Here is an 11379-nt window from a genome sequence, read left to right as displayed (position 1 = left end):
AATGACTTCTGATTGAAATTCTAATGAACGCTACAATTTGCAAGGTATCCATTGGTTTTTATTTTATTAGCGACACTTCTTCGTTGCCGTCTACAGCGGACATGTAAATCGCTTGGACGGTAGAACGCAACAATCAATTGTTAGACGCAAAGCCCAGATTTGCATAGCACGGGCGGGATCATCGGCTGTGATTGTTTCGACGTTGTTACAGCCCGTGTAATTTGTAGGGATTTCGATGAATAAATGTTGTACGTTTACTGAACAGATTTTATGTACATTTGCTCTCGAATTCGCAGCCTTACGCGATAATTACGTTTCTTAAATATTAGTTTCTTCTTGATTTAAATAAAGTACTTTTACTAATTTATTTTATCGAAATAGGTACTATACTTTTCAATATTATAAAACCAATGATGTTTTTGATAAAACAAGAAAGAAGAAAGAAAACCGACGTACCTACTTATATTTACTTTAAATACGCTGAATTTATTTTAGATATCGGGAAGCGTTCTTTAGTTTTACGAGTCGACAACAGCATATAAATAGATGATAACAAGCCCCACCCAAGGAAAAGGAAAATCAGTAAAGAATGTGCAGGACAGGATCTGGTAGGGCAAGGGACCGAACTGAACAATAAATGTTCCCCGATAATAGATGCAGAGTGCGGTGTGGGTCGCAACGATAATACATCACCTCTTTGTTGGAAAAATATGCGTTATTATTTCGCGAGGAATTTCATTATAGCGATCCAGTAGGCTTTCAAATAAATAAGCATTTTATTGCTATTCTTATGGAAGCTACGACCGATATTCTGTATGTAGTTGGGACGATGTGACAATGTTCTGGGAATTCATGTGTTTAACTTGAGTAGGGTACGGCGTGCCTAAGGAACTGTCTGTTTAGCATTAATAGATAAACAAATTCATTTAACTTGTCATTGCGTGTGTACGAAAAAGCGTTTTCAAAGTAATTTCTGTATAATTTATCAATTTATTTAAATTAAATTTATGACTAAATTAAGCGCGTGGTATAATAATATTCGCAAAAGTTTTTAATTTGTTTCTTCGCTATAATATGAACGAAATATGACATTAATTCGGTCGCATGACGTAAAAATTCTTGTATGGCGTGGAGTGAAAATAATACTCAAGGGATTCCAGAAGAGGGGCGAAAATGAGAAATGCAAATAAGTTCTTAAGCTTTTCACGCTCCGAATAAGCCCATGAATGCTTGACAAATAGAATTATCTTATGATTTTATTGTAACCAAACAGATTTTCCGTATAACAGATATTAAAATGGTAATTGATCAAGTTTAATGTATTGCTATAACAATATTAACTTAGTGAGAAAGTGTGTGATGGATTTGATTTACCAATTTGATATTTCTGTTAGGTAAATTAACACTGAGCAATAAATTGCTTATTACTCACACCATTTACATCATAGAATGAAAACGAAGCTATTCAATTAAAATGTTCGCAGACGATGAAATTATGACTTTAGTTTTTCTGAGCTAAATAGATATTATATTGTATACCTCTTCGATACTATATTTACCTAATGCTTAGAATTGAATGTATAATGTCATTATAAAACTCTGTATCTCTGTGAATGTAGTGTTCATCTATAATAGTTGTGCATAATATTGTGTAAATCCTATTGTTACTGTTTTACGAGAATGATGCATATGTAACAACTGGTGATGAACCTTTTTAATAAATAAATAAATAAAAATAAATAAAACATATTTAATACTTTTGTGGTTGTATCTTATACATAGAGCATTGTATATTTTTATAAAATGTTCATAAATTCATCCACCAACGCTAAACAAAATATTACTTTCTTTTGAACTATTTAAATAGCAAACATTTTATTTTAGTTATATTTAAAGGAAGTCATCAGCCATTCCCATGTATGCCTTGACGTAAGATTTCGTCAACTTTCAATTTCCGGCTACACAAAAAGGTCCTCTCACGTTCCCCGAAAATGTCAAAGTAAAGAGCGGAAATCGAAATAAAGTGAATAGTCGGTAAAATGAAGTTCGAGAAACATCTTATTAAAGATTTCAAAGATTAACATGCGAGTAAAAATGTGCTCGTAAAAAGCGAATAACATTCTCGAATCTTGAAACATTTTCATTTCAAACACAAAACATTTTCAGTTTCATTAACTCAGGTTATTTTGATGATTGAGATTGAATACAAAGTTACGATTGCGTAAATATAAATTGACTGCACCAAAATTGTCGGAAACACAATTTTCATAACCCAAATTGGAATCGATACTAAAAGCCACTGGTTGAAGTTAAACTAATTTACATACGGCTAACTTCCGTGGGACGTTGATTGAAGCGATTCCGAGCGACTTCGTAAGTATTTAGTTTAGCAATTTTTCTTTGATAATATTTCTAAAAGAAATCCGTAGAGCGACCCTTCCTCAATGATTAAACAAAGGACAAATGACCCCTTTAGAGTCGATAGCGTCTTTGTGATCAAAGACTTGTTACGAGCTGTCGAAGAAGATTAATTGGCGTCAAAATGAATGGAGCCCTTTGAATAAAAATATTACTCTTTGATGCTGGTCGTCTTTAGTCTTTTTAATGATTATGGCTTATCTAGAGCAAAATAATTGTCCCACAATGCTGCTATATATTACGAATATTGTATGTCTATACAATATTCGTAATATATAGCCTAATCATATTTAGGGACATACTTAAACGACATACATTATTAATACCGTATTGTACCCAACAACTGTATCATTATGGCTAGGTATGCTTATTATTTATTCCAAAGATCCGTCCTATATTCATAAGCTACCGTACAATGAGCTAAACACCGCTGTCCACGTATAATTATTACCTACAATGAAGAAACTACTTTATATCGGAGGAATAAGCGCTACAATAGTTCGAATCATTTATTTTGTTTTAATGTGCTTACCTGAGTTTCGCTATAAATAGTTTATGAATTTATCCCTCTTCCGCGAGCATTAGTCTTCTCGGTAAACTGGCTTATCCCGTTGAGATTATTTCGCTTAATAAATCACCCGAACAGAATATAAAATAATTATAGGTTTTAAAAGTTGGGAGCACGTTGTTCTATCTAGTTTTTACTCGAAACAAAACTAACACTATCATTAATTGTAAACAATCGTTTAACTCTTGTGCTGTCGCAACAATCTAAAACGTAATTTATCTGTTGTACTTTTTGCGAAACTCACCGTAGCTTGAAAGAAAATTTACAATTCTTTTAGTATTTTTTGGAATTAGGTAATAGTGAAACTGCTGCCATTGTATATTATTTCTGATATAAATAATTTGATATACATATTTCGTTTTTATAATATGTGTGCAAGTGACTCTCCAAAAATAGTCAACGTAAAATCATTAATTCATTATCTACCAAACGCAATTGACTAAATTAGCGCAATCAGTTTAATTGTCATTAACATCTGATATTATTGTTGGGTACAGGATATTAATTGTTTATCATGTACAACAGCTGACAAATATCTAACCATTACGCTTCGGTTCTCAATTAAGCATAATTATTACACAGTAGTTTAGCCTCCATCAGAACTTTATTGGAAAAGAAGGGACTATCGTATCAATATATTGTGTTTTAAAAGCAGATAAGCGAATCTTTAAAGCAAATTCACTTTTAAATTATAGGATTAAAATTCAGTTACCATTGTAAGATATTTTCCAATAACGTTAACGATTACATTAATATACAAAATACAGATGTGTCATATCACCATTGTTGGTACAAAAAATAATGAGAACAAGAGCTCGTATTATCTAATTTCTAATTGGGTGAAATAAAAAGTAGTCACCATACAGTCAATTATAAACTGCCGTGCTTCTTGTTTCCTCCATCGCCGCACTAATTTAATGCTATTTTGCACCGACCCACTACTCCCCCCGGCTTAACGACCAATAATTATGATAGTTAGCGTCATCGAACCTTGTTCGTTAATAAAAATTGCTTCAAACTTGCAATGTTTCCATCAAATATATATAATATTATAAAGTAAATATATAATATGATTGTACGTACGTATTACCTTCAAACGTTGCATCGGTTATTTACACTACAAAAACATTTTGTTTTACATTCGCGAACAAACTAGGTATTCAAACAAACAAAAAATAATCAGAACATATTCGGTATTCGTATGTAAAAACTTTTTCATCCAACCCATAATCTAAACGAGGACGTAAAGTTGACTTCCTTGGAATACAAAATGAATGAGAGCAATTGAGAACGCAAACCCAATCATCGAAAACCAACAGCGCACGGACTTAGCCATTTCACGGAGATGTGTTTGACTTGCAGCGTCCGACTCCCTTCTGTTTGTGTTCCAAGCGACTATCAAGCTTAAACTTTTAGCAAGTGTAATGTACGGTACTACGTATGTTTAAATGATGAACTAATTTACGTTAGTTTGCATTAAGATTACAAAGTTCGTGAGCGATCCGATAATATTTGCGCGTCTGAACGTTTCCATGAATATATCTTGTATTGCTGTCGCAGTGATTTTTGTTTTAACAAATTCCATTACCTTTACGTGAACGTTAAAAATTCAGGATAAATTTGCGAAGATTTTAGAGTTCGCTCAAGAAATGTGGACCGCTGAAGAGAAATTAACTGTGTCTTTGTATTTCGAAATTTTCATACGAACGTATGCATTCATATTCATTCTCTTTGAGTAATGGAAAATGTTGACAACAATACGGGATGCATAAAAAGGAAAACTTTAAAGTGGCTCCGGGGAGGCGCGCTGGCCGGTGAAACATGCTCTTCGCATACAAATCAGCACACTAGCCCACTTTGAATGGAACTCTGAGAAATTAACTTTGATCGCGTTTTAATGTTTGCAGCAACATAGATATGCTACAAAGTTTTTTTAATTATCTAGGTACATTGTATTTTTTAGACGAAGTTTATTGTCCAACCATACTAACACCCGTATTCACAAACGTTACTGTGAGGTCTCATAGTAGGCATGGACGCATAGGGGTAGCAAAATCATTTCACAAACAATACTTAAGTGGTGAAGCGCACTATGCGCTCGATAAACTGAACGCACAGCTAAGCAACTTCGTTAGCTACTTTAGACAACGCATAGTAGACCAAAAACAGGCCACGTGTACAAAACGTGTGAAGTTATATTTTTTTGTCGTCTTAATTTGTTGTTACTTTCGAGTTTCGACCTCAAAAGTCAAAATGGATTATAGCAGGAAGAAGAATTCGTAATTATATTAACGATAGGATATTTGAACAAAGGACAATAAAAACAAGAAAAGTGGTACGGGACTTTCAAGATCCTTATTTGATTACTATAGTTCGGAAGAGTTTAGAAAACGTTATAGATTTTTGAAAGATGTTGTTTATATATATATGGCTGTGAGTTGAAGGCAACAGTCAAGTCCTCCCAAGCTTGCTTTTTTAATTCAATATTTTTTGAATTAGTTCGCTTGTCTTCAATAATGGGTCGGTCTCGTACTAGAGCCACGATTAGTTCCCTTTCCGACGTGGTGAATGGTATTTTCTTAGAACTGGAATACAATTATTATGTACTCATATTGTTTTATACGTCACTCAAAATTTTCGTTTAAGTTTTCCTTAGTTTGCCAGTCAATATGCCATATCAAACCAAGTTAAAATTACATACATAATAGCAAAGTAATAACATTACAATGTTTAAACTTAGGTAATTTGTGAAGATAGTAAAACAAAATTTCTCTGACCACATTGCGTCCGTAACGGTATTTTTTTTATTTCCAGTCACGTGGTGCTGCGACATTTTAAGTGTAAGCTTATTATATGAAAATTACCACGACAAATCAAATGAACAATGTTTCTAAACAAACGGTTCGAATTGATTGTCATTGTCATTTACTCCTGTCAAACTCTACCATGAACTTAGCAATACAAATGGACCAATCACATGTCGCCATTTTACGCAGTGCGTTTGCTTTGGCAAGCATTACTTAAGTTTTGTCTATGAATAGAAAGGCTCGATGAATGGAACGCACTGAGAAGTGTTACCCTTGGCACAGTGTTGATGCTTGACTTAGGGAAGTACTGTTTGTGAATACGGGTGTAATTCTTATACTCTTATTATTACGTAGCTATTCCCACGGCCACATCCCGCTCGTATTGTAGAGATTGATCTCAACAATTCAGTAGGTGTTTTAAGTTTTAATTACGTTTTTTGATATGTATATGACGACGACGACGAATATTATAATCTGCCTCTTATAGAATTATCTATTGTGACAATCCATCTTTTACTATAAGGGTTATTTTCTATTAGAAATAAAAAAATAATAATAAAATAATCATTTATTCGAAAATTAGTACAACAACTATTAAAATAAAATATCTATAAAATATTTCGTTTAGCTCTCGCCACTGATTACGATATTTAATTGCGAAGGTTTCAAATATTCTGCTTGTTTACCCAGGTATGGTGTGTGACGAATACCAAATGATGGCGCCGGTATCGTCCGTTTCGGATACATAAACTGAAAAAAATCAATATCTATGTTAAAGCGTGGTTGTATTACGTAATTAAATACTGATATAATATTTCTTAGACATCTTGACTCGACCAAAGTGGGTACAATAATGACTCGCAACTGCAGACGATTAATTGTTAATTTTTAGTTTTGATTCGAATAAATGGTACGCCAATTGATGTGAAGATGTGAAAATTAGGCATTTTAAATACTTTTTGGACCGTGCAAATAGTTAAATTGAGAACAAAGAAACTAAAATGAACGTAATCTCTATTAGTACGTATGTCTATTACAAATGATATTTAAGATCCAATTATGACACTATTAGCAAAATTATAAAAGGATTCCATGATTATATTAAATTATATTTAAATAAATACCTTTCTCTCAAAATAAGCGAATTAATTAAATGCGGTATTTTAATATTTTAACACCGTAATAGCAATACATTTAATTACGCATATTGACTCAAGTTAATTTTCATGCGAAAGCGTATTATAAAGGGAATTTATTTAAATTAAGCAAATGGCACGGGGTGTGAAATACTCAAATATTTGAAATCTCGAAAGCTTAAACGACGTCTTTGATTAACTTTACAGTAAATATAACGGAGACGTTAAAATACCTTTTTCTCGCAATACGCGTTGGGCGATGGCTCCTTTTTGGGCTTCGGACTTTTGTAGGGCGCTCCAAAGGAATATGCGGGCTTACTTTGTTTTACGAAATTAAAGTTAGGATCGTGTTCCCCCGGGCCCGGCATGTATTGCACAGATAATTCTCGAGCTGCATAGCCTAGAGTATATGCTGGCGGTTTTCTGGAATCGATATAATGAGAATTTTTATGATATAAGTAGATACAAATACCTAATGTTTCCGGAACTTGTATTTCTTGATAACTGACTTATTTTTAAACTTATATTGTGAAGTCGATCAATACATACAACGAAGCAATGGTTTGATCATTTCATGGGAATAAGGAGATAAGGGTATAAAGAGAATATAATAATATTTGAATACAGGAATGTCCCTACGTAGAAATTGATAAATTTTTACATCTTAAAAAAATTGAGCAAGAATTACTTGGTAGGTTTAGCTGGTAGGTACATGTTCGGTGGTGGAGTCCATTGATCCCAGGGTTGGTATGGAGGCTTAGCAGCTGGTCTCATGGTGTACGCTGGTGGTCTTCTGTACCGAATTTCGCTCTTCGGTGCATGCGTTCCAGGCCCTGGTGTTTTGGTCTTGTCTCCAGGGGGCTCTAATCTTGGTGAAACTACTCCGTGATGTATTTTATAAGGACCTGTAATACAGGAAGTAGATGACAGGATATTTTTGAGAAATAATACAAGTCATTAAATAAATTTCATGTAACTGTATTTCTTATCAATAGTTTTTACTCTTACTGCAAATACTCTTAATTTAAATCGTTACTTCTAAATTGTTACTCTTATTAACCTTATTATAACTCTTTATTCGCGCAAAGACCATACAATGTTTCATTTTTAATAATAAAAATTAAAAAGTTACCTTTCGGGCTCGCACCAGAAGTGTCTAATACTGGGGCTTTCGGAGTTAACAACGGCTTCTGGAAACTTACAGGTGTAACGTGTCCAAACGTATAAGCTGGCGCGCGTTCTATTTTCGAGTAGCCCTTCCCACCTGAACAAGGAAAATTTTCTAAAAATATTTCATAAGGAAAATAGACGCGTTGAAATATGTAAAACTATCGTAGGATGAAACTGAATAATTTCCAACGAATCTGCACCTTTATTCACAAACAACTTTCCGATCTGACAGGTTATTTTTGTTATTGATACTCTGAAAAAAGATCCGGATTTTTAACGCTATTCGGAATTTAGAAAATATCTATATAAATAATGTACTGGATTTTTTAAATTTGTTAGTAACGGAGTGCTTTTCTATTGATAAATTGATATTAAAAGCAATGTTGAAATATCTATTACTTACCTACAACGTTTTATTTTTTGAAATTTGCCAAAGCATTGATTAAAATACATTTAAAGTGATGGACAGAAAACTCATTTCATTTGCGCAATATTAGGTTAATATTTATCTACATTATCTTATTATCTTCCTGCATGACTAAACAACAAGCTTAAAAAGGTTATATGAATTAAAATAATCTCATTCATTACAAGGATTAGCCATTGCCTGCAGAGCAGAGATAGGTCAGTTTATTTTATGCCTTACGGTGCTTTATTTTATTGGTAGATAGGATAAACGAATAAATTAAATGTTTGTTGCGATTTATACATAAGCTTTACATTTTTAGGGTTCCGTAGCCAAAATGGCAAAAACGGAACCCTTATAGTTTCGTCATGTCCGTCTGTCCGTCTGTCCGTCTGTCCGTCTGTCACAGCCGATTTACTCGGAAACTATAAGTACTACAGTGATGAAATTTGATGGGAATATGTGTTGTATGAACCGCTACAAAAATATGACACTAAATAGTAAAAAAAAGAATTGGGGGTGGGGCCCCCCATACATGTAACTGAGGGATGAAATTTTTTTTTTCGATGTACATACCCGTGTGGGGTATCAATGGAAAGGTCTTTTAAAATGATATAAAGTTTTCTAAAAAACATTTTTCTTAAAGTGAACGGTTTTTGAGATATCAGCTCTCAAAGTCGTAAAAAGTATGTCCCCCCCCCTCTATTTTTATAACTACGGGGTATAAAATTCTAAAAAAAATAGAGGTGATGCATGCTAATTAACTCTTTCAACGATTTTTGGTTTGATCAAAGTATCTCTTATAGTTTTTGAGATAGGTTGATTTAACTGTAATTTATTATATTTGCTGCTACGGAACCCTTTGTGCGCGAGCCCGACTCGCACTTGGCCGGTTTTTAATAATATGTGCTTTAAACTGAGTAGATAAACATAATATTTGGATTTACGAATATTTTTTTAAATAGTGAAATAAAGTTTTGCAGATATTTTTTGAGCTTATATTTAAGTTCAATATCATTGCTTATGCATAAGCTAATAACTCGAATGTTTTATTAAAAAAAAAAAACAGTTCATTTCACATCATCAATGAAACGTAATTTGTCTAAGTATGAATACAAGTAACGCGTATTTATTTTCATATTATAATAACCACGAAAGCAATATTATGTAGCTATTTTGGAATCTAAAAATAAACATGAACGTAAGGTCGGATTAGTGAGTACAAAATCGATATATATATTTTGGCTTACACAGGGGATTGAACTCTGACCTTTTGTTTTTAATTACAACGAAGTACGTATAATGAAGTAATAATTTTCCCGGCTTCCTTAACGTTGGCTTAATTTATATTTGTGTTTTATAATAATACATTAAATTATATAATTATTTATACTTCAGCAATAATTGTAAAGTTTGCTTACAAAATATTGGAGGTGTCTCATAATGCTGAGGTCCTGGACACGATATTTCACCACCTATCTTTCCCCGGCGTTCCGTCGGCTTACTGGGAAACTGTTTTATTAGTTTGGCTCTGCACTCCCAACCCCAAGGCATTTTAGTACGAAATAAGTATAAAAATATATCTAAAAGCTTAGTCTAAAAGAAAGATATTTCTCAAAACGTTTGTACCTAAGATATCGCCTTAAAAATGTCGTTTGTCACCTCTGTGTCATGAGGAAAGAGATACATGTTTTTATAAATAAATTGCCACTTACATTTGAACAATACTTTTTAGTTAATGATGTTTATCTTCTATAATATAAAAATCACAATAAAAATGAATCCCAAAATGTGTTGGTAAGCGCATAACTTTAGAACAGCTGAACCGATTTCTTTAATTCTTTTTTTATTATATTCCTTGAAGTACGAGGATGATATGTAGAGAAAACGTGAATATGTACCACGGGCGAAGCCGGGGCGGACCGCTGGTATACACATATAATTAACTTTTTGTTTGTACATAGGTTTAAGATTACATAGTTTTGATCATAACGATGAAGTGCTGTCACGACTGTTACAGGTACTGTTACTCCGTGTTACTATTTTCGACAAAAATATAACATGTAGGTCGTTATAAATATAACGTATTCTGTTTGCGTATTAAGGGGACTAAGGAAAACACCGGTCGCAATAAAACCACTGCGCCATTTACTTAATTAACCCTAGAAAGATAATCATATAGCACCTACCGTAAAAGATAGTCATACGTCTGTCAGACGTATGTTAGTTAATTAAGATTTTTAGTAAGACTATAGAATTTTTGTCAAATCTTATAGGCTTAAGTAAATGTTTATATTCTATTTAAGAAAATAAAACGATAAATTATCAAAGATAAAGTTTATTTGACAAATTACAAACAAAAATCGTAAACTTCTTGACAAATTAACAAAAACTTAACTTATCTTCTATAGGAACATATAAAATCACTTTCAGTCTGTATATTTGCATATTTGGTACATATTCACTTAAATTGACGTATACAATACCTATTTCAATAATCAGCATTTTAATTTTCGGTTATTACATACACTCATGGCACAACGTTGTTATGTTCTCCACACACGGGTTTTTTGCACTTCACGCATGATAATTTCGACATCCTGCGGAGTTTAGATGGACAGTATGAACAATATATATATTAATATTTTTACAGGCGGCACTTCATGTTGAACCTGACAACTGTTTGCATTAGCATTAGGCAGCAAAATCTCTAAATTTTGCCGCACAGTCCTTTTCAGAGTTGGCATCTCTAACCTTTTTTCCATCCAAGGTAAACTGAGACCTGTACTAAGTTTTTTCATAAAGTTCTTACGGTTTAGAGGCTTTTCATTCTTTAATAGAATATAAGATTATCATTTATCACGTACGAATTTA

The 11379-nt window shown here is 32.9% G+C and overlaps 1 protein-coding gene across 1 annotated transcript; it reads right to left on the bottom strand.

The window, feature by feature from the left end:
• Window positions 1-6346: 6346 nt before the first annotated feature.
• Window positions 6347-10151, bottom strand: LOC123692670 (extensin-like). The gene is made up of 5 exons (XM_045637442.1): window positions 9927-10151; window positions 8062-8193; window positions 7618-7834; window positions 7163-7352; window positions 6347-6543 (listed from the first exon to the last, which is right to left on the bottom strand). Exons 1-5 carry the CDS (start codon window positions 10057-10059, stop codon window positions 6418-6420), a joined length of 798 nt encoding a protein of 265 aa, XP_045493398.1. The 5' UTR covers window positions 10060-10151; the 3' UTR covers window positions 6347-6417.
• Between the last annotated feature and the right edge of the window lie 1228 nt (window positions 10152-11379).

The sequence above is a fragment of the Colias croceus genome, chromosome 1 (assembly GCF_905220415.1).
Source record: "Colias croceus chromosome 1, ilColCroc2.1".
Taxonomy (NCBI): domain Eukaryota; kingdom Metazoa; phylum Arthropoda; class Insecta; order Lepidoptera; family Pieridae; genus Colias; species Colias croceus.
Note: the sequence above shows the minus strand (reverse complement) of the source record. Positions and strands in the feature narration are given on the sequence as shown.